Source organism: Motacilla alba, chromosome 13, assembly GCF_015832195.1.
Source record: "Motacilla alba alba isolate MOTALB_02 chromosome 13, Motacilla_alba_V1.0_pri, whole genome shotgun sequence".
Lineage (NCBI taxonomy): Eukaryota > Metazoa > Chordata > Aves > Passeriformes > Motacillidae > Motacilla > Motacilla alba.
In genome coordinates this window covers 16,055,005-16,078,130 of record NC_052028.1, presented here as the reverse complement: position 1 = coordinate 16,078,130, position 23,126 = coordinate 16,055,005, and the positions used below count along the sequence as shown (strand labels likewise).

Sequence of the window (23,126 nt, the reverse complement as noted above, 5' to 3'; positions counted from 1 at the left end):
CTGCGTGCAATTTGGCTTCGTGGCCCAGGGGAGGAGGATGGCAAGGGACATGTGAGTGCCAGCCCTTTGCCCCCCAAACCTGGGTGCCAGTGGTTCACTGGAAGGAATAGCTGTGAGCATGGAAATTTGCATGTGAGATTTCCAGAATTCCAATACTCCAGATATTTGAGGAGAGAAATGTCCAGTTTGTTGACAACAACGCTTCTTGTGAGGTTTGCCCCAGCAAGTGCAGCCTGTGGTGGGTTGTCATTGTACCCTTGGTTCCCCGTGGTGAGAGGGAATATCAGTGACACACAGAGGATGCACTTTGGAGCTGGATTTGTCACTTTGGGCCTCAGCAGGAGCCGATCGTGCCATGAGGAGACAGTGGCTGGACTGGAACCAGCTGGGTGGGTGCTCCATGAAAGGTGAGGCTGCAGGCTGCAGTGAGGGGAAGGAAAGGAAGGATCCCCTGTATGAGCTGCCTGATGTCTGTGCAGTGATAGAGTGGGTTGTGAAATTTGGAACCTGAGTAGGAGAGGGGCAGGGGGCTACTGGGTGAAGAGGAGGAGGAGGAGGAGGAAGTGGCTGTGAGCCTTGCCCAAGGGACAGGCTGGGAGTCACTGGTCCAGTGACCGGACTGTGGGACAGGAAACCAGTTTCCTTCACCTGCAGCTCCTGGGCTGTGTGACCTGCACGAGCTGCCCTACTTCTCTGTGCCTCAGTGATCCAGCGAGCAGCCAGGTGAGCTCAGCACTTGCCTTCCTCTGTCAGAGCTCCCACGGGCTGCCTGTGCACAGTTCATCCTCTGATTTCTGCCAGAGGAATCAGACATTTCTTTCTCACTCGCTCGTCACCGAGCGGCTCCTGCGCCTTCGCTGTGGGAGCTGCATGATTTCTGACAGGTTCAGGGTTAGAAATCAGCAAATACAAACACTGACCATGCTAGGGCTTTTCTCCAGAGAGCTGGGATGTTGAGCTGAGCTGCTGGACCTGACTGTGCTCTGCCAGCCCTGCTGTGAACGCTCCTTTAGCCAGGAATGCCAAGGTGCCTGTGGCACTGCTGGGCATCTCAGCCAGCACAGCCCTGGGAAGGAGCCAGGAGCTCTGAAATGGGCTGAGAAATGGATGGGAGCACTGCGGCAGCACTGAGAGGTGCCTTGCTCTGGGGGATTAGTGCCCATCCTGGCTGGAGCTGCTCCTCCCGGCCCTAGTTGGATGTATGACTTAATCCAATCTGCCCAATCTGGCAGTAATGAACACGTAGAGGAGAGAATGCATTCCACCCAGGAGGAGAGGGCTCAGCCAAAAAGCTGCTAACTAGGTCACTGATGAGCAATCTTTCCCCTCCCTCTGTGTCATTTTTATTAATCACTTGAAAAATAGGTTGAGTAATGATTGCAAGCAACTTGTCAAGCCAATTAAAAACAGAGAAAGGTAGGGCTGTGAAGCTGAAGACAAATGCTGTGCTGGTTTTAAATGAGTGTCTGTAAACCCCACTGACCTGTGAGTAATTGCCTCCAAAAAACCTGGCAGCGAGTGTGTTTCTCAGTGTGAAGGTTTGTTTCTTCTGCATCCACGGGGCAAACAGTTCACCGTGGCCCAGAGATGTAGCAGCAGAGCAAAATCACTTTGAATCTGTCTTGTAGCTGCCTTAGTCTGCTTTGACTCTTAGCATGTGGACTCTCCAGTGGGGCTCGTCAAAGAGTTTAGTGCACTTTGAATGTAAAATAAAAATGCTGCAGAGCACTTAGTCTTTTATTTTATGTAATTTGCCTGAATCTAAGCTCCCATCGCTTTATAATCTGCCCAGCTGGAAGATAAATTGTCAAATCTTATTTGTTGAACGGGCAAAAGAGCTTCTAGGTAATCTCACCATCGTCTCAGATCAATGGGGTGAGTCTCCCCAGAGTGGATTCTCCAGGACCATTCAGCACATTCAGCACTGGGGTTGTTTGGGTTTATTTTTACCTGTCGGATGGATTGTGCGTGCCAACAATAAATATTTCTACTCCTGCATTCCTCTGCCTGTCTATCTGTGTTTTGTCTCCTGCGAGATGCGTGCCAGCACTGTGGGTGCTATGAGACAACATTACTCTTTGGGAGGCTGGTGTAGTGTGTGAGATCCTGCTGTCCAGGATGTTTCTTCCCATCTGTTCCTGGCTCAAATCCCCTTCTCCTCAATTTTAGTCACCACTTTTGGTTACCATTCATAGCCTGAAATGTGATATTAAGGAGAGGAATACAAATATGTCCTGCTGCCTTCCTTCTCTTGCTGCTGCTCTGTCAGCTGGGTGGCAATAACAAAAAGCAATTAGTGACACAAATAAGCTTTCCTGGGGGTAGTTGAGAGCAGCCTTTCTCTAGAGCTATTTGTGGCACAAATGGAAAAACACATGCTTCCCTCCTGCCTAAAAGGAGTAGCAGCCCAGGGGAGGGCAGGCTGGATCAATAACCTGCCATCTCTTCAGCATCAGGCTCTTGTTCTGTAGCACCTCTGAAACCTCAGGGTGGAGAAGGATATAGGAAGCACAGAACAGAATTTTTTGGTTTTTACTGGTGCAGAACTTTTTTAGAGCCTCCTGCACTTGCTGAACAAGAAATCAAATTAAGCCATTATTTGCCCCCATTCCATCCTGGAGAGCTTTCCCTTCTCTCTGTAACTCTGTTGTAGCCATCACACAATCAAACCTCCTCTTTCCAGTCCCCTTTTCCCCCTGCCCATGCAAGTTTTTGGGTTTTCCCTGTGGGAAGCAGCCCTGTGCCTGAGCCCACCTGTGTTTCTGCCCTCCAGAGTGAATGAGCTCTACGTGGATGACCCAGACAAAGACAGCGGAGGGAAAATAGAAGTGAACCTGAACATCAGTTTGCCAAACCTGCACTGTGAATGTGAGTACCCCTTCACTTAGCAGCTTTTCTTTGTAATTTCAAGTAATACTTCAAGTGGGCCCAGACTGACACAGTGGCCCTTCTTCTGTAACAGGATGGAAAGAAGTAGCTGCAGCCTCTGCCAATATCCCATTGCTTTCTGTTCCAGGCCAGGGCACCTGTTTTCTTGGACCATGTGTCAGTGGCTGATCTCCTTCACTGGCTTCTTTCTGAATCTCATTTCCTTTTTTTTTTTTTTTATTTTTTTAATAGCAACCTTTTTGTGTCTGGGAGCAAGAAACCTCCCAAGTTCCATTTGGAACTGTGAATGCACCAGCTGGCTGTTGGCTCTTCCCAGGTCACCTGCCTTGTCTGCCTGAAGTTTGTTTGTGTGATTGGGAGCGCAGGCAGCTGGCAGGACATGGGAGGTGTATTTGTGTCAAATAGGCAGCGTGAAAAGTTTGGTTACAAAGCTTTTCTGGTATAACAATCTTTGACAAAGGGCATTATTGCCTCTGTTTAGTCAAATGTCAGGAAAAAAGGTGTGGATTTTTTTTCAAATAAAAGCAATACATGCTTTTCCTGTGCAACCCTCCTGTTACTTATTTTGTTTGATTTTTTTTTTTTAAATTATCTTTTCCCTCCCACCCCTGCAGTGGTTGGACTGGACATCCAGGATGAAATGGGAAGGCACGAAGTGGGTCACATTGACAACTCCATGAAGATCCCTCTCAATAATGGGGATGGCTGCAGGTTTGAGGGCCACTTCAGCATCAACAAGGCGAGTGGCACTGACAGGGGGTGAGGGTGTGCTGGCTGGGGAAATGCTGGCAGAATCCATTTGTAAAAATGAAAATTTGGAAATCTGTGTCTCTCCTGCTGTGTGTGTGTTTATGAGCCTGGTCAGACAGAAATTCAAGGCAGTGTGGGGAGAGGAGGCTGCATGGCCAGACCCACAGGGAACGTGTTAGATCAGGGGTTTGCTGCACTCTCCAAAGCAGGTAAAGGAGAAGGAATTGCTGATCAGAGAGAGCAGCTCTGTGCAGCAGCTCGATGTTCAGGGGCTGTGTGAAAACCCTACAGATGCCAAAGGGCTCCTGGGTTTACTCCTCACGACTTCTGCACCTCCAAAACCTGACTCAGTGTGGAGAGGTCTTTGGCAGTGGCTGCATCCCAGCTCTCCTTTGTTCTGAGCTGCAGAATGACTGGAATGTTCCCTGCTGGAGGCTGCCAGGGCTCCGTGCTGGGATGTTTGGAATACAGCACGTGGCCCCACGCATGCTTGGTGGGGATGCTCTGCTTCTGTCTCAAGGAATGAAAATCCAGGCCTGGAGGAGGCTCCTCTTTGGGATGGGTGTGTTCAAGATTGAATAATCTTGCTATGTAATGCTGGAGATGACTTGCTGGGGTGGGGGAGGCACTGGTGGGACCCGCTGATGTCCTAAGAAGGGCACACCCTTTATTCACTCCTCTTGGTGTACCACGGGCTACAAAATCCTACTTCCTTCTTGTCCTCCCAGGTCGTGTTAAAGCACATCTAAAAATAACAGGCAGGACCTCTTGCTGATTCTGTGGCATGGAAAGGATTAGGGCTGTAAAAAGAGGACTTTTTCCTCATCTCCAAGCCGCCAGGATCGCTGGCAGCTGGTGGTCCACAAAACTGGGAAAGGGCTTCTGGAAAGGTAGTTCTTGTCCAGACGATTCCCAGAGCACAGAGCTGAGGTACCTGGGGGTTTGTCTGCTGGAATGTGGGGTGTCCTGCTCACAAAGCAGCTCCAGAAGGGGGTGCAGAATGCGGCACTGAGGAGCTTCCTCCACTGCTCATTTGTGTCCCGTTTGGTGGCTGGGACAGCTGTCACAGGCAGGGGAGCTGACCCAGGACTTCTGGCTCTGGAAGCCCAAATCTCCTGTGTGTGACCTGGCAGTCTGCAGTCCCTTGGCAGGAATTGGACGGGCTGAGCTGGGAGCTGCAGTGGGACCCGGCCAGCCTCGGAAACTTGACCAAGGCTCTCACTTGGGTGTTGCTGCCCCAGCTGCTGAGGGAGGACAGGGTGACAGCGAGATGATGCTGTGTGCTGCTTGCTGCAGGGCCTGACGCCCTGTTTGCTCAGCTTGTTTGTGACACAGCTGCTGTCCACACCTGAAAGTGTTCCCAGGAGTGCTCTGCTGTTCCTCAGGTCATTAAATCAGCTTTCCTGAAAGCACATGGAAGGGCATGTGGCCTCCCATGGCCCTGCTGATGAGGTGTCTCTGCAGAGAGCAGCTGGGCAGCAGTTGTATAACCACCCTCCCACTCCTGCCTTGGGCTGTGCCACATTGCTCCTCAGGGTTGCTTCATTTCACAACCTTTTCTCAATAGGAAAATATTCTTGCACCCTCCATGATTGAGCTGAATCTGCTGAAGGACTTCAGGGCTAGTAGTGACCTGAAAAGTGTGTGCATGCAGAGTGGTGCCATCAGAGAGACACCAGGGCTCATTTTCTGTCTCGGAACTGAGCCTTTAAGTGAAACTTGTGCTTTTCAGTTCTTTGTATTTCCCTCCATTCAAAAAATTAAAAGGAAGGGCCCCTGCTGGCTCCTGCCAAGGGGAAGATCTAGGTTAGTTTGTACAGGATGCCCATGTGGGTTTGGTGGTGGATTTTCTCTTTATATAAAACTCATTCTTGCACACAATCCCAGAGGTAAAGTTGCTCATGACGGGTACCAGAAGAGAAATACATCCCCAGCTTCCTGGGCTGCTCTGCAGCAGTGGGCCCCTTTTGCAAATGCCAGATGTGGGAGTAAGACATTGAGCAAGAGAGACAGGAATTTTATTTTAACAGGGATGAAAGACATAGCCTTAAGTGCTGGGGATCCCTGGAGCTGGGAGTGACCCACCCATCATCCCCTGGTCAGGAACATCAGCAGTCTGGGGGTGCCAGGCTCCGGGGCTGCAGGACTCGAGGGTGGTGGTGTTGGTCAGCTGCAGGAAGGTATCATGGATTCTTCCGCCTTCCTGGATGGATCCAGGCATTCCCAGGTCACATCACAGAGCCTAGCAATGCCTTGAGGGATAAAACGTGAAATCCTGTCTTCCCTGTCGTGGCTAATTTTAGGTCCCTGGTAACTTCCACGTGTCGACGCACAGCGCGACGGCGCAGCCCCAGAACCCCGACATGACTCACGTCATCCACAAGCTCTCATTTGGGGACAAGCTACAGGTGAGTCCTGAAAATTCCCTGGCTCCAGGGGAATGCAGTGAGAGTGGTTTAACATTAGACACTTTGGTTTTATGGAAGGCCTGTGTGTCCCTGCAATGTAAGCTCTAGGCTGGAAGAGTTCACAGCTGCCACCAGCTGGGGCAGGAGCAGTGTCCAGTCACAGAGCAACTGTGCTGTGTTCTTCTGAAACTCAAAGTGCTTTTGGAAAACTCTGTAGAGAGAGTTAGAAATGAGGGTTGTGGCTCAGCAAAATCCTGGTTTTAGCGTGAACACAGCAAACAAACCTTTGTGGAGGAGCAGTGAGGCACTCAGGGAGGATGTGTGCTGGCTACTGTGTTCACCACAGCAGCAGTCAAGCTCTTTTTAATTCACTTCACTCTGCTTGTATAGCAGACACCTATTAGTCAAATTTGCTCTGTGAAACACAAGTTAGGCCTAGCACTGCCAATTCCCTGCTGGGAAGAAGCTGAATGCATGCACTTGCCCAGTGGATAGAATTTCACCAAGTGCTGCAAGTTATGTAATATTACCTGGTTTCTCAATAAGGACAGATTACAGCACTTCTCTAGCCTACTTCCAAGGAGCTGCCCTCACAGGTGGGAGTTCCACATGTGCACACCCAGCTTGAGACTCACCCTAAACATTGCTTAGCCCTAGTCTCTCTGTAATCTTCTTTCCTCAGCACAGACGTCTCATTAGTCTGCTCCTTGTACACCCACTTCCAAAACCCTTTTTCATGCTAACGAGTCTAAGCGTTGCTTTGTAGTCTTCTGGTTCTGCTCCGGGCTTCTTTTAGGAATTATCTTGTGTGGGAACCAGGAAATATTAGCGTATAAATAAGCTTGGCTTAATGTCTGTAAAGCACACTGAGATTATGAAAAATAGGAGGTGAGTGGTGATGGGGAGTTGTGCAGCCTGCGTGGGAAATGGGTGCTCTGAGGGAGCACTCCCATTGTTGTATCATGGAGGGCTGGGGTAAGGCAGCTGGAGTGTGAATCAGCAGGAAGGAGGAGCCTGGAGAGACAAGCAGCAAGTGTCTTCAGTTCTTGTGGTGAGGAACCTGTCTAGCAAATGTGGACTTGGCTCCTGACTGGGGCAAGTTCAGAGGATATTTTCAGAGTTGAGGATAACTGCTCGTGGTCTGAGTGCTCAGCGAGGGAGCACCTCGGTGCTGCAGGCAAGCAGCAGCTCAGCAGCACAAATTAAAGAAGGATATCTTCACCAAACAGGTGCTACCACGACTCAGCAAGCAGCGAGAGCCAGCAAGTGTGGGGAGCTTTAAATCTGCCTAGCTGCACCTTTGAATATTTCAGGTTGTCTCCACCTGCTTTGATGTAATAAAAGCTTATATTCCTTGCAGAGGGTGAGGAGCTTCTCATTCACTTGTGTCATGTGCTGGGAGTTTGTTCTTTGTGGGTTGGGACTGACTCTGCCACAGTGATCCACCGAGGGACAGGCTGTGTTCTCCAGAAAAACCAATCTCTTTGAAGCAGAGATTTAAATATCATCTGGCACTGAATGAGCTTTGAGTCTTCATCAGTACCTCGTGCACAGTAGTGGCAGACTTCCTGTAGATTTTTCATCCTCATTTAGATGAGATCAGAATGAAAACCTGCAGAATTAAAACTCATGCAGGTAGTCCAGTAAGGAGGGGGATGAGGAGAGCAGGAGATGATGCCTTTTTACTGTCAGGGGCAGACAACTCTCCTGACAAGGTTAAAGCCAGGATTATTCAACACCATAATGTAGAACTCAGTAGAAATTATGATTAAAAATGCAAGATCTCCTATTTCCACATCTCTCTCTTTACTGGGTTACCTGATGGCTGGAGGTAGGAACTCATTGGTTTGAATTTTGTTCTTGATGAGGGGAAAATCTACCACAAGTTTGAAGTGGACCCTAAAGTCTCTGGCCCAGATATTCTGTAGGAGACTTTTTAGCTGTATCAAGAATGGAACACAACACTGGAGCCCACTCCAGGGGCTTCTTTTTGTTCTTTTGCCTTTTAGAGTGGGTAAAGAATGAGCACAGCCTGCAGATGTGGTTTGGGAATGGTCGTGGTTGTGTGAAATTCCAGCAGAGCAAAAGGCCTTGCAGCAGGATCAGCTGTTGCTTTTGCTCTGCTCCTGTTCCCAGCACCTTCCAGTTGAACGTGCTTGATTTTGTCTGTCCAGAATTTCCTTTTTGCTGAGCAGAACTGGTTCACTTGCTGCTTCCTCCCTCATCCACTCTGTAGTGCTGGGAACAGGGAAATGTCCGTGAGGATGAGACAGACACATCCATGTGCTGTCAGCTCTTGAGAGGGTCTGGGAGGGAGATGGCATTGCCCTGTTGGTGAGGTGAAACTGTCACACCCATGACCAGATCCTCCTTCCAAACTCTTCTTCTCTGTTGTCTGACTTAAGGTCAGGAATTTCTGGGTTATGGAATTCTTTGTCCTTTCTTTGTACCTTGTGAGCAGCACAACCTCTGACCTACAGCTGCTGCCATGGGCTTTTCCCTGTCTGGAGAGTTCTCATGTGGATTATCGTGTTGGTGGAGATCAGACTCCAGGTCACAGCGTGTGCAGGGCATGGAAATGCTGTTATTCTGAGCAAACAGACACTCACAGCTCTGAAATCAGCTGCAGGGAAAGCTGAAGGGATGTCGGTGTTGGGATGTGTCCTTGCCATCTGCAAGGCTGAGTTGTACAGACCCAGCTGCCCTGACAGGAGCCACCTTTAGAGGAGAACACTGCTGAGTTTTAACCCCAGTGTGACTCCCATCTGCTTCCCTTTCAGCCTGATAAAATTAATTTCACAGTTAACTCTGCAAAGCTCTTAGGAAATACCTCACGGTGAAAATTTCACAACTGGCCTCTTCCAACTGCAATTCCTTTAGCTTTGGAGTCGTTTTGGAGTTTCATCTTGTAAGGTGTTGTGAAATCAGCTTTTTCACTTGGAGCCAACCACTGTGATGATGGTCACTGAAAGATATTTGGGGTCATCTTTTACTGGGTTGAGGCTTTGTTTTTTGGAAGGGTTGAATCAGGCTGATCCCCTGGTTACAGGGCAGGGAAGCAAAGGTCAAGAGTATCAAGTCAGAGCAGAGTTTCTTCATCCTCCTTTTTGCTTTCCAGGTCCATAACGTTCACGGAGCATTCAATGCCTTGGAGGGAGCAGACAAGCTCAGCTCAAACCGTGGGTATCCTGGGGACTGCAGCTCTCAGCCACCCTCTGCAGGAGGGAAAGCAGGGCCATTCATGCAACACTGCTTTATCCAGAAGTCTTTCATTTGCCTCTGTAGCCAAAATGATCCAGACATTGCTGGCTGACGTTTCCATTTCCTCCGGTGCTACAGAAAAGGCTTAGCCCAAAAGGTCCTTTGCAGTCCTTATGGAGGCTTTTATCCATATCCTGTTCCTTTAGTGTCCCTTTGCTGCTGTTACTTCCACCAGAACTTTGCCTTGCACTTGTGTTGCAAATTGCCTTGAAATTTCTACTGTGTGGATGGCAAGAGGGGCATTTTCATGGCCCAGCACGGAAAGGAAAATTCAATGCATGCTCCAATTCAGTGTAGAGAGTTGTCTCTCAAATCTTCAGACTCCTCCAGGACATAATTCCTGTCCATTTCTTGGAACGAAATTTTTATGGCTGTTCCTGAAGCTGTACAGTTGGGGTTTGTGGGGCTTTTTTACCTCCAGGAGCCAAATGTCATCGTGTTACACTTTGGCTAGAGGATCCTTCAGAGATGTCATTTAGAATTCTGTTTTAGAACTGTTCTAGCAGACATAAAAAACTGAATGAGCCATTTGAATAATGAAGAAAAAAAAAAAAGAGTTAAGCAGCTGTAGGAGAAGGAAGAGAAAGCAAGAAAGAAATGGAAGTACTCAGGTTGTGATACCTCAGGTTTTTTAGTCAAAATGATCTCAGTGGGCTGCAGCCCTAACCTCAGCCAGTTCCTGATTTAACCAGGCTGTTTGTGGTGTGGTAAAAGTCTTACCATTTATAGTTGCAAGCAGTTAGGAAGGTTGGAGTAACCCGAACCTTGGGTGGGTTGTGGTCCTACAGAAGTGGTGGGCGGCTTCTGGTGTCACCCAAGCACCTGCCAGAGTTCTGAACAGAGGGCACAAATGTGGCATGTGAGGCTCTGTCCCTGAGATAAGGAGGAGGGAGTCACCCTTTTTTGTGACTTGTTCTGTGGGCTGGCTCCTTTCTCTCGGTGCTAACGTGTCCTTCCCCTCCTTCCCCGAGCACAGCCCTTGCCTCTCACGACTACATCCTGAAGATCGTGCCCACGGTGTACGAGGACATGAGCGGCAAGCAGCGATACTCCTACCAGTACACCGTGGCCAACAAGGTAAAGAAGCAGCTGCCTCTCCATCCAGAGGCTCCTCTCTGCATCCCAGGGCACGTTCAGCCAGCACTCCTGCTGCTCTCCGTGCCCTGTGGGTTCGTAGGTGAGCAGTAGCCTCTGCTGGGAGAAGGAGGAACTGAAGCTGCTCAGAGTGGGGCTTTTCCTGCCGCTGGTTTGCCAGGGTTGGGGTTGGGAGGGCTTGTCAAAGGTGGTGGTGCTGCTTTCATTCCTGAGGAAGGTGTTCTTCCTGCTGGCAGTTTGGCTGGGGTGGATTGCTGTCGGTGGTGTGGGAGGTGTTTACAGGCTGCAGGAGCTGCTGCTGTGCCTGGCAAGGTGCATCTGAATGGAAACTGTAATCCAGCTGAGCGCACAAAACATCGCTTACACCTGCTTTCAGTAACTAAGCAGTCTCACTTGGGATGGATGGATGAGACAAATAAATCAGCAGAGTTTTTAGCTTTTTACAAATGTTTCTTTCAGACATTAAATCACTGAACTGTAGCAGCAAATATGTGTTGGTTGAGTATTTCACAGTCCCGGCATTATGATAGTGAATTACCACAGAATCCATTCCTTTGGAAAAGATCCAAGATCACCAAATCCTACCAGTGACCAATTCCCACCTTGTCACCCAGCCCAGGGCATGAGTGCCACATCCAGCGTTTTAATAGTTCAATGTATTGAATTTTTTGAGAAATAAAAAGGACTCTATTCACTTTTTACAGTAGAAAGCATCTTCCAGTTGAAAATTATTTGCCATTCAGATGCTAAATGAAAGTCCAAAATCTGTAATATCCAATTACTTCAAGTTTGCCCTAAGCACACGCTCTGCTGGACTAGTTCTCAGATTAATGTTCCTGACTGGTGACTTTTGGGCTTGCTTGGATGCTGCATCCCAGGGATTTGGACATCTCCCTCTGTTCAGATTACAATGTATTTGTTCTGCTTAATGTCACAACTGCTGTTCTGATAAGGCTCCTGTGACAGGAGTTCTGAAAGTAATTTGGAAACTAGCAGGAGCTTTTGACACTTCTGTGAGCTTGGCTGCACATGGGGGCGCTCAGCCAAGTCTGACTCATTAGGGCAGGAGTGCTGGTGGGGAGAAGGGGAGAGGAAGGAAAAAATGAGGTCAGTCCTGTCAAAACTGAGGTGCTGAGAAGCACGGCTGTGCTTTCTTCTCGTGGTGCTTCCATCCTTCACTCCACACTGAGCAGTGGGAAGGGGAAATGGGAAGCCCCTGGCGCAGCCTGGCACAGAGTGGCTGCCATGAGGAGAGTCTGAAGGGTGTAAACTCTGTCTCCTCTCTTAGCTCCTCTGGCTCCTCACTTCCCACAGAACCACTGTCCCAAAGTGAGCTGCAGAACTCCAGTAAAACCTTGAAAATGTCACAACTGGGGACTTCTGCTTCTCTTGTCATCATGGGATGAACCACCTAAAAATAGGGAAATTTGGGGTTTATTTAAGAAGATTGAAGATAAATACTGCTTCACCAGCACACAGAGAGCAAAATTAATTTTTTTTGGTGTCATGCTCACGAGTGTCCTGTTGCTTACTCTTTTTTCATCTTTCTGAGGTGTTTGAGGCTGTCTTTGCCTCTTTGTGAAGGAGAGTTGCAGCAGGAGGGGAGATGTGAGCTGGCAGCTTGTCTCAGGGCTGAGGGAGGGAGAGGCAGCCTGTGCCACGCTGGGCTGTCCCTGGACTGCTGGCTCCCCAGCCTGCTTTCCTGGGGTTTTTCTTCACCCTGTGAATGTCTGAAAACTGATGCCTATCTCCACGGACAGCACAGACAAAATGTTATCTCGGGAAGATGTGGCTTTAGTTAGCAAGCTGGTGCTGGTAGTGGGCAGTGTGTCCTGCTGGGTGCTGTCCTGTGGCTGTGCCTGCCACTGCACCTGGCAGGAAACAAATGGATTAAAGGAAATTGGCACTGGGAATGTGGAAGATGTCTCTCCCAAAGCAGCCTGGGGTATTTTTTGAACCTTTGCCAATATTTTTCTGTATGCAGTTTCATCCTGGCTTTCAGCAGGAGTTTTAAACGTGGTTTGATGATTCATACTAAGAGGGCAAAGCATTCCCATTGCCAGTGGGGAGGGGGCCTGACAAAGGAATGCAAGGACAAGGAGGGATTTTCAGGTTCTTACAAACTAAATTCCATCTGTTTGGTGAATGATTTATATACAAAATACAGTCGTACATGTGATTTACAGAATCAAAACTTCACCTGCAGCCAGGCTGTTTGTGTTTAAACAGAGCAGATCTGTTTGAGATGAAGGATGGAGAATCACGACAGCCTTTCTGTTTAGTCCTGTGACTCTGAATGAAGGTGAGAGTAATCACCATCACTCTGTCCCCAGCTCTTTCATTATCAGGCTGGAAGGAGATTGTTTTCCTCTTGGATAAGGACGGGAGGTGAGCAGTCACACAGGAATTCACTGTTTGCCTCTTTCCATCTGCTCACTGCTACAAAACTGCCGGGTGAAGGCCAAGCCCACGGAGGCAGTTTTCTGGCAGACACTCTCTGCAGTGAGCTTGCTGACATTTTGTGCCATTTTCCCCTTTTTTTGCCCGTTTTTCCCCAGGAATACGTGGCCTACAGCCACACGGGCCGCATCATCCCGGCCATCTGGTTCCGCTACGACCTGAGCCCCATCACAGTGAAGTACACAGAGAGGAGGCAGCCTTTGTACAGGTTCATCACATCGGTGAGTTACCCTAACCTCTCCTTCTCCCTTCCTCTGCCTGCCTTTCATGTCCCTCCTGAGCCTTTCTTGCCCACAGGAATTGAGTTTCTGCCTCAGGGCACTGTGATGTGGTGGGGATAAAGCAGCACAGCACTGGGGTGGGGCTGGAGTGGGAGATGACAGCTTGATTTAATAGCTGGACACAAAAAGAAGGGAAATGAACCTATTCCAGAAGGGCCAGGCTCTGTCTAGGCAGGATTGGCTCTCTTGCAGCACGTCAGAAGCTTGGAAGTGGAGCTGAAAACTGCAATAAACTGCTCAGTAATGATGAGGTCAAATGTGCAGAGAATCTAGAATGGTTTGGATTGGAAAACACCTTAAAGCCCATCCCATTCCACCCCCTGCCATGGCAGGGACACCTTCCACTGTCCCAGGCTGCTCCAAGCCCTGTCCAGCCTGGCCTTGGGCACTGCCAGGGATCCAGGGGCAGCCCCAGCTGCTCTGGGCACCCTGTGCCAGGGCCTGCCCACCCTTTTCCACCCCAAAGTCATCCTGGTCTCACCAGAGGGTTTTCTGTTGTTCCAGTGAGGGGAGGAGAGCTGTCAGATAACACAGAGCTGCCTGCCCTTGCTATCTGTTGGTGTTTGGGTGATTTTTACAGTAAATAGGAAGAAAACTGGCAGTGAAGGTTTTATCAGCAGCCTCTCCTCTCCTCTCCTCTCCTCTCCTCTCCTCTCCTCTCCTCTCCTCTCCTCTCCTCTCCTCTCCTCTCCTCTCCTCTCCTCTCCTCTCCTCTCCTCTCCTCTCCTCTCCTCTCCTCTCCTCTCCTCTCCTCTCCTCTCCTCTCCTCTCCTCTCCTCTCCTCTCCTCTCCTCTCCTCTCCTCTCCTCTCCTCTCCTCTCCTCTCCTCTCCTCTCCTGACACTGAATATTTTTTTTTTACACTGAGTTTTATTGAGTTCTGCTGCTTGGCTTAATGAGGAGTGCCAGATCCAGGTATTGAGTTCTCAGTAGAAGTGGAAAAGAGCTGCATGATCAAATTCCAGAGGTGTTTTCCTGACGAGTTACATTTGGATCTGTCCAGAGAGCATCCTGCAGTCCTGATCTCAGCATCCAGAACAAAGCTGTGCTGGCCAAACTGCTCATTAGGCAAGGAGCTATTTAAAGATCCTCCAGAACTTTAAAAAAAAAAAAAAAAAAAGTGTCTTCAGGGAGTTGGCTTAAAATTGAAGCTGCAGTGAGCTGTGCCAGTGAGGCATGGTGGAATGGGAAGCAGTTGATAAATTGGCTGCAGTGAAGATCTCAAATTCTGATTTTTAAACTGCTTGACTGTTTCAGCTGGAATTCACATAAACAGTGTGGTTGAGTTGCACTTCAAGATTTTGATGTTGCAACTTTTGATAAACAGCGAGTCCCCTTCACTGAACTTTAGACAGAGAATAGAATACACAAATAACCACATAAGAGGGCTTGAAGTCAAACCTAAATGTTGTGGTGAAAGACTTTCTCTTCTTAGCACAGCTACTTGCCTTCAAAACATAATCCTAAAAAAGGTCAAACATCAGTATTTCACGGCTTGGCATCTCATTCTGCCTCTGCTTCTTTCCCTAAAATTGTGCTCCCAGAAGTTTCTTACACATCTTGTTGGGGGCGAGGGTGTGGAGGTGTTTTCAAGGGAAATGATTGGATAGCTGGGATTATTCTTTAATTTTATTATCAGCATTGATTCACTGCTGATCTGCCATTATATGCCTATAAAAAGCATGTTTTTTGAATGATATCCTGCTTCTGGGTTGACATTAGGGACCACAGGAGAGAATTTCCTCCCTGCTTGCCACAGTGACATTTTGGGTTTGTATCTCATCTGAATTTGAATCCCATAACCTCAAAAACTGAAGTGTGTGTTTCCTACTTAGAATCCAAAAATGGAACAGCAGTTCCACTTCTGTTTCTGATAAGATTTACAGGTTGATTAACTTTCATTAAATAAGAGTTTCAGTTTCTCCTCTCCCCCAAAATAACAGTCCTCTCCACACACCCTGTTCCTCACTGGACTGAGTGTTGAATCACTGGCCCCAGGATGAATTTTGCCCTGTTCTGTCTTTAAAGGTAGCCAGGCACTTTCTGACTACTTCAGGGGAGTTTTGCAGTTGATTTTGGGCTGCTTTCTTTGGTCCTGTACATGGCTGTGGTGTCAGGCAGCTCCCTGGGGCTGTTCCAGCTGGATGTCCTCTCTCTGGGGGATGAGGATGATGCTGGTGGCCGTGTCGGGATGTCACACAGGTGTGACAGACACTCCTGGTGTGCAGGCAGAGCCTTGTTCCAGGGGCTGGATGGCTCAGTCCGGGCCATCTGGCCCTGCTGAGCTGCTCTGGGCTCCTTTGGGCCAGGATTGCTGCTCAGGAGAGCAGCCTTGGCTCTGCATCACAGCTCCACAGCCTCCCAGTGGCCCTGAACGGCGGGCAGGGGGAGCAGCACTGCAGAGGATCTGAGCCCCTCCAGTGACATGTTTGGTGACATGATCTGTTCTTTAGCCCCTTCCTGTCTCTCCAGCCTGGCCTTTTGCATCACAGTTGCTCTGGAGACCAGTTAGTGATGGCCAGCACTGGGCTGAGGGCCAGCGGGGACTGGGAGCCTGTGCAGTCACTGCCTGGCCATGGAAAGCAGCAGCTTGTTCTGAGCAGCAGCTGCTCAGGTTAAAAACCACAAGACAGGCTCTGGGAGAGGGGCTCCTTCACTGTTTACTTGGGCTCCCCTGTGGCTTTCACTAAATTCAAATTACTGCTGGCATGGGGGGTGATCCTGGGACTTCAGAGAGGCTTTAGGGGTCACTGATGGAGGGAAGGACACGCTGCTGAGGGGTGTTGGCTGCTCAGCAGAGAGCCAAAGCATGTCCTGCTGCTGGTAGGGTTATCTGTTGCTCTTTGTCACTCATGGCTTTGCCCTCCCAAACCTCAGCACTGCCAAGAGCAGGGTTACAGCCCTGCAGCAGCATTCCCACATCCTCTCTGTCCCCATTCTAACTCATGCCTGCTCCTTAGATCTTTGTGGTGTGAAGAATTACCCTAATTTTCTGTACCATGTGAGAGGTGCTTCCTTTTAAACCAAAGCTTTTAGTTTAAAATAAGGTTTTTTGGTGTTTTTTTTTTTTTTGCTTTGCATGTCATGCTCAAAAAAGATCAGTACTAAATAAGATTTTATGTTTCTTGTGGGTCAGTGCTGCCACTGTCACTGTTCCATGAGTTTGCCAGGGATCTTGGAGTTAAGCACAGACACTTGGCAGCGTGTTAAACGTGGGGTTTTTTTGCCTGTCAAACTGCAGTGCTTAAAATCAACTCATCCCTCATAAAGAGGAGCCTTCAAGAGCTCCTGGTTGAGGTTATGAAGCAAGGGGAAAAGTTTCACTGCTGAAAATTCATGAGTTATTCTAAGTGGCCAAACTGAAAGAAGGTTTTATCATGAGATCAGTGTAGGGGCTGGGAGGGGAGAGCAGGCAGAAAAGCAGCCAAAGTTCTGCTGAACCATTCAAAATCCAAAGAAATTTTTTTTCTGGTATGAGAGGACTCATCTGGCCTCTGAGTGTGAAAAAAAGTGAAACTGGAAATAATGGAAGGTGGGAGCTGGAGCAGAGTAACTTCAGCCATGGGAGCTGGTGCTGGCAGGTGTCACAGGTTCAGTCCTGTGGCATTTTTAAAGCCAAATAATGCAAAATGTGCTGAAAATCTCTGGCTGGGATTCTGCAGCTTACCTTCCTAGGAATTGCCTGAGGGTCCTCCTGGTCCCCTCTGACTTTAAAAGTCATTTTCAGACTTTAGGACATCCCAGAGGGGCACAGTCATGTGTCTGACACTTGCCTTTCTGTCACCTTGCCAGCAGCTTTGCCTCCTCCTGTGTACCCACTGTAGGCACCAGCCTGCATCCCACTCTGCTGTGGTCTCCTTCTGCTCAAGGTGAATCCCTCCTGTCCAGAGGGCTCTCACAGCTGGGATTATTCCCCTTCTGTGTCTCTTTCCCTTCATCCTTCATGGCTGGGCCTGATCCCACAGACCTCATGGAGCTGAAGGCAGATCATTGCCAAGAACTCATTCCATTAAACCCAGGCGAGTGCCTGATGCCTCCCTTACGTATCAGAGCTGTGATGATCAAGGAACATTTGGTGCAGCTCCTGTGCTGACCTGGAGCCAGCACTGGTCACAAGCCCTCCAAGCCCTTCTTCCGTCACCAGGACTCAAAGCTGTGTGTGCAGGAGGCCCCAGCCAGTGCCAGGTGTGTGTGACTCATCCCCACTCAGCACCACAGAGCTCTGCAGATGAATTTAGATTTTTTTTTCTATTCCCCAGCCCCTTGTGCTGCTGCACTGAAGTCAGATTTTCCTGCCTGTGATGCAGAGCCTGCGTGTTGGACGGGCTTTGTGTTTGTGGTGTGACATCTCCCGTCAGCTGAGCTGCTCTGAGCTGAAATAACCCAGCTCCGTGGTGGGCATTTCCCTGGGAAGTCACCCTGTGTCACACCCCGAGGGACAGCAGGGAGGGAGTACAGGAGCAGGAGCTGTCCCCTAAAAATCCTGACTTTGCCTCGGGCTGGTGCTCTGGTTTTAGCAGCCTCGCTCTGCAGCAATGCTGAGTGTGCTGCAAAAGCCCCCTTTCCTGCAGCTCCTTGTTTCACTGAGCTCACTGGATATTCAGATGGTGGAAAGGAGCTGTGGTGCTCACTGCCTTTGCTCACCCTTCATGAGCTGTCTGTTCCCTCTCCTCAGTGCTGCTGCTGCTCCTGCGTTGGTTTTTGTCTGTGCCTTGGCCCATGGGGTGCTTGTGGGAGCAGAGACGTGGCAGGGTGTGTGTAGTGTGGCACCAGTTCCCTTCTGGGCCAGCTGTGTTGCACTTTTATAACGTTTATCATGGAATCATTTCGGTTGGAAAAGACTTCCCAGCCCATCGAGTCCCAGCTGTGCCCATCCCCACCCTGTCCCCAGCCCAGAGCCCCGAGTGCCACCTCCAGGGATGGGCTCTCCAAACCTTCCTGGGCAGTTCCAGGGCCTGAGCCCCCTTTCCATGGGGAAATTCCTGCTGTGCCCACCCTGAGCCTGTCCTGGCCCAGCCTGAGGCCGCTCCCTCTCATCCTGGATGCCCACCTGGCTGTCCCCTCCTGGCAGGAGCTGTGCAGAGCCACAAGGGCCCCCTGAGCCTCCTTTTCTCCAGGCTGAGCCCCTTCCCAGCTCCCTCAGCTCCTCCAGCCCTGCTCCCTTCCCTGGGCATGCTCCAGCCCCTCAGGGTCTCTCACCACGAGAGGCCAGAGCTGATCACAGCCCCACGGTGTCACCTCAGCAGTGCCAGCACAGGGGACAGCCACACCCTGCTCCTGCTGCCACGCTGTTTTTGACAGAAGAACATCTGAGTACTGCTCAAGACTGGCTTCAGACAAACCACCTGGTGGGGAGGCAGAAGTCAAACACCACAGGAGGGGAAGAAAGTCCCAGGGTGCCAGCAGGCAGTGTGACACACCACAGCGTGACCTACCAATGGTACCAGCCAGGTTCTAATTACACAGCTCTAACTTCCCCACTCCCACATTTTTTACTTGATAATTTGGTGCTCTTTTAATTTGGTCTTTTATGCTGTGTAGGATGAGGTGGTTCTGAGAATAACAGCGGGGTTGTGAGAAGGGGAACAGAGTATGGAGCTTATCTCCTGACAAGGGCCTGCCTGGGAAAAAGGGGATTTCTTATGAGCTAGGGCTGAAGGAGAGACTAATCCCAAACCAGTGAGCCATTGTAGCAGGGAAATACTTTGTGTTGTTGGTCTCCTCCAGCCTAGAGGACTCTGATTCTGTTTCCACAAAGACTCTGGTTTGACAGAATACACAGAATATTTCTGTGTTTTTGTCGCACTTGAGAAGTGAAGTAGGCTGTTAATGCTAATCAGGAGATTAATTTTTTTCCTAGCCCTGTTCTTGGAAGTAATTACGTGTCTTAATTCGACCCAAGATCCACATCTTGTGTGGAAAATTCTGTCCCACAAAGAGTTGAGTTGGCTGCTGTGAGCAGCCCTGTCATGGAAAGTGTTAGGCAGAGCTGTGGTGTCCCTGGCAGCTGGGTTTCTCTGTTACTCACTGCCCTTCACGTGCTATCTCAGAGTCTTCTGCCTGTTTGTAAATTACCTTGAGAAATGGGGAAAATACCAGAAGACTGTGGTTTTTTTTAACAGAAAACAGTATTGGAAGATGTGAGCAACACAGAGCTTCTGGAAAGCTGAGTTAGGTGGAGTTTAGCCCTTACAGGAGCAGTGTTTGAGCTGTGGAGCTGGGATTTGTGATGGGCTCAGGCTGTGAGGAGTCCAGCACTCATTTATTCCACTGCAGGGAATGCTTTTTGTGAATGATCCTCATGGAATTCCATCCCCAGTGCTGTTAGCCACGTCTTACTGTGCTTCCAGAGCAGCAGGATCCCTCCTGCAGCTCAAGCTGGGTAAAAGTTCCTCTCATTGTTGACAAAGGTGTTTCCTCTCTCTGTGATTGCAGATATGTGCCATCATTGGAGGAACATTTACTGTGGCTGGGATCCTGGACTCCTGCATTTTCACAGCATCAGAGGCCTGGAAGAAGATCCAGCTGGGCAAAATGCAGTAGCAGTGAAACTCTACCCTCGACTCCAAGGACAGGAGCAAAGATTGAGAAATCTACCACTACCTGTTTTTGTCTTTATTTTCTATTTGATTGAATCAGTATGTTTTTCTCTAATCAGGCTGCTCAGTGAAGACATCTTCAACAAATCAAAGAAATCTCCATGCATTTCAGAGCTCTGAGAGGGAAAAATCGGTGGAATCAGGGTGTGGATTCCCTCCCCCCAGAAAGAGAGGTGGAAATGCCATTTGAGATCTCAGTGAGGATGGCAGTCTGTCCTCTGGGAGGTTCCTATGGCAGTGTACAAACTAGGGAGTAGATGGCAAAGAGCTGAACTGTCTTGTGGCACTTTTTGGAGTTCTGTTGGATTTGCATGATCAGACAATCGACTTTTGTATAGGGCAAAATGACACATGAGGAAGAAATTCCACCCGTGGTGCCAAAAAGGTGATGTATCTGTTGGTGAGGAGTGGAAAGTGTTAGTCCCCACACAAACCTAAGAGACAGAGGGCAGAAATAACGTACCAAGAAATGTTTTGTGCTTCTATTGAAAGCTCAGTTGTTCAGATACAACCTTTCTAATGAAGTGAAAAAAGAACAGGAAGCCTTCCCCAGCTACCTTTTCCTAGGTAATCTGTGATCCCAGCAGTGGAGGGCATTTCTTTTACTCTGGATGTAAAAGTGGTTTCATTCCTTCCCACTCACTGACTATCCAGTCTTGTGTTTACAGGTGGCATGAAGTAAAAACCAAACTGAGCAACAGAGTTTTACGTGGCCTTTGCTTCCAAAGGGAATAGTTGTCTTTGCAGCATTAGCTTTTCTTTCTTCTGTTTCTGAACACAGACCGCCCAAAAGTCTGGATTCTGCACTTCTGCTTTATTATTGCTGTTGTTGTTGTTTTTGAAAAGAGGTTTTCTGTTCTCTGTGCTCAGAAAAATGGTGCAGCCCTCTGGGTGGGTGAGCACAGCTTCCTCTCTTGCTTTGCGTGTGTGTATTCAATACACCTGTCAAACACAGGAATTCTGACTTTTCAGGATTTAAGGTGCCTCCCTTTTCCTTCAAAACTCAGCCAGGCATCTTTTCTGAGCCCTGGACTGACACTGCTCTCCCACAGGTACCCAGGGCAGCATTCCCACAGGCTGACCCTTGCTGGGAGTTTTGTTTGATCCCTTAAAAAGATTCCTGAGCTTCCCTGTCCATTCCTTCAAGCCTTGTCTTCTGGAGCCTCCAAAACACAGAGGTGTGAGGGGAAAACTCCTGCCAGGGGTGTCTTGCATGTCATGTGGTCCCAAAAATGAGACCCGATGCCCAGCAGTGCATTTTCCAGAGCCTCATCAGTGTTCCTTGAGTAGTGACAGTCTCCACATGCCTTGAGAATGTCTGAGCTGAGGAGACACAAATTTTAAGTCTTTCAGGATGGATTAAACAAAAATAATCATAAAATAAAAGATCTTGAACTCAGTGCTGTAAATTCTAAGATGGGTGCAGGGTTTCTCTTGGATGATATCCATTGCCTTTTCCTGGAGGCAAAATATCCAAACTTGACGCTGTGATGATATGAATTGTTGAGCATTCAGTGTTATTGTTAGAGTCAGATGCATTTCAAAAGAATTCCTGATTGTCTGTTGAAATTCTCTCCTTGCCTTGGGAGCAGGGAAGGTGTAGCCAGTTTAATCCACCCACCAAAAAGAAGCAGCCAGCTCCTGTGCCCCTGCCATGCTCTGCCCTGCAGTGACCAGACAGCATTGGAATTTTGCCCTGTTCTTCTCTGGACTGATTGCTCTTACTTCAGGTGCAAACTGGATTGTGGAACTTCCTGTACCTGTTCATGTATGAGGTTTTTTAATTCCCCATTTACAAAAATGAACGTTTCCAGTGAGATGCTTGTGCTCCTCTGGGAGTGTGTCCGTGTGCCTGTGAGTGGAACCCCTGGATGTGGGATTTTCCATGGCAATTGCTTCTCCTGCTGGCTGAAGGATTTCCTCTAATCCACTGTGACCAGCTGAAACTCACAGCTAAAATGTCCTGATTGTGGTCAGTCTCTGCTGACAGCTTGGGAGCAGTGGATTCCAACAAGGAGATTTTGAATATTTTAGCATCTTCCTTACACTGAGATTTATTTCGTGCATCCTTCTCCTAAGCTGGCAAGGGGAGATCTTTGCAGTACAGTTCATTTCCTGAAATTTCTCCTCTGGTACAATTTCCTTGACACAAACAAAGGTGGTTGCAGCTTCTTTGTGTCCCCTGGTGTGTTACTCCCATCCTTTTCCCTGTCTGTATTAAGCTGCCTCCTGTGCAGTCCAGGCCAGTTCTCTGAACCAGACCAGTGAAATTGCTTTGTTTGGGTTTTGTTTTTTTTTTTTTTTGGAAGTAGCACACTTCAGCGTGCCTGTTCTCTCTGCCAAAACATGCCCTGCAATAAGGTAATAAATCAATTTTTTGGGGTTTTTTTTGCAAAATATGGAAACCAAATTGTACTCAAGTTGTGGCAGGAGAAACATCTGTACCTGGGTTCTCTAAACCAGGTCTAAGCCTTTGAGAGCTGCCCAGCCAAGGCCACTTCTGGGGCTGCTGGGATTTGTGGTGAGCTTGTCCTGCGGGGTCACTCCGTGGTACTGCATCGTGTGCTTACAGCAGAATCTGCTCTTCATCTCTCCAGATGTGAAAGCAAGGCAGTTACTGCCTCTGCACCCATCAGATCTCACTTTCAATCGGAATTTTCTGAAGAGAAAATGAGCTTAGTGGTGCTTTTAAACGTCCTTGCACACAAAAGAATTTCCAGTCAGAGCAGAAGGAAACCCTCAGTTGCAGGGCTCTGATTTTGCCCTTTCAAGTCAGTGTTTTCATAAAAGTATTTGGTTTCCAAAAAAGACAACCCTGTAGGAAATATTTGAAACTCCCACTTGAAATTGTTCCCTGTAACTCCAGACTCCACCCTACGGTGAGACCTTGAGGCTGAGGATGCTTTGCAGTGGTGGAGTTAAAAACTTCCAGCTTTAGGGAAGGTTACTAGGTGTATTCTAGGCAGCGTCTGGACTGCTGAAGAGGATTTTTAAAAGAAAATAAAATGGAAACGGGGTACAGAAACCCGGGAGAGATGAGTCTGTGAATGTTTGATCTGATCCCTCAAATCCTTGCGTTCATGTGCGCTGTAACAAATGAGATCTGCAGGGTCCGGGTGCCACCAGCTCCTGAGAATTCCTCCTTTATTGTTCCTTTCTGTGTGACACACGGGCTGCTGGGGCTGGCCATGGCTGTGGTGAGTCTCTGCTTTACAGGAATTGTTTGAATTTGCAGATTGGGGAAGTCAGCGAGGGGTTTGTCCCTGGAATGTGGGAGAGGGGCAGGGAGGAGGAGCAGCCCTGGGTGTCTGGTACGGCCATGCTTAAAGCACAAGTCTTTTACATTTCTACAGTGGAGACTGTTAAGGAGTTCTGGCGTTTGTC

The 23,126-nt window shown here is 48.8% G+C and overlaps 1 protein-coding gene across 2 annotated transcripts in view; it reads left to right on the top strand.

The window, feature by feature from the left end:
- Positions 1-20,440, top strand: part of ERGIC1 (endoplasmic reticulum-golgi intermediate compartment 1) — a 54,942-nt gene extending 34,502 nt beyond the window's left edge. For both annotated transcript variants that reach the window (XM_038149932.1, XM_038149933.1), the window contains exons 4-10: positions 2,774-2,868; positions 3,504-3,628; positions 5,943-6,047; positions 9,166-9,226; positions 10,285-10,385; positions 12,962-13,084; positions 19,579-20,440. In XM_038149932.1, coding sequence (XP_038005860.1) covers positions 2,774-2,868; positions 3,504-3,628; positions 5,943-6,047; positions 9,166-9,226; positions 10,285-10,385; positions 12,962-13,084; positions 19,579-19,686 — 718 coding nt within the window. In that variant the 3' untranslated portion in view covers positions 19,687-20,440. The remainder of the gene's footprint in view (positions 1-2,773; positions 2,869-3,503; positions 3,629-5,942; positions 6,048-9,165; positions 9,227-10,284; positions 10,386-12,961; positions 13,085-19,578) is intronic.
- The last annotated feature ends 2,686 nt before the right edge of the window (positions 20,441-23,126 follow it).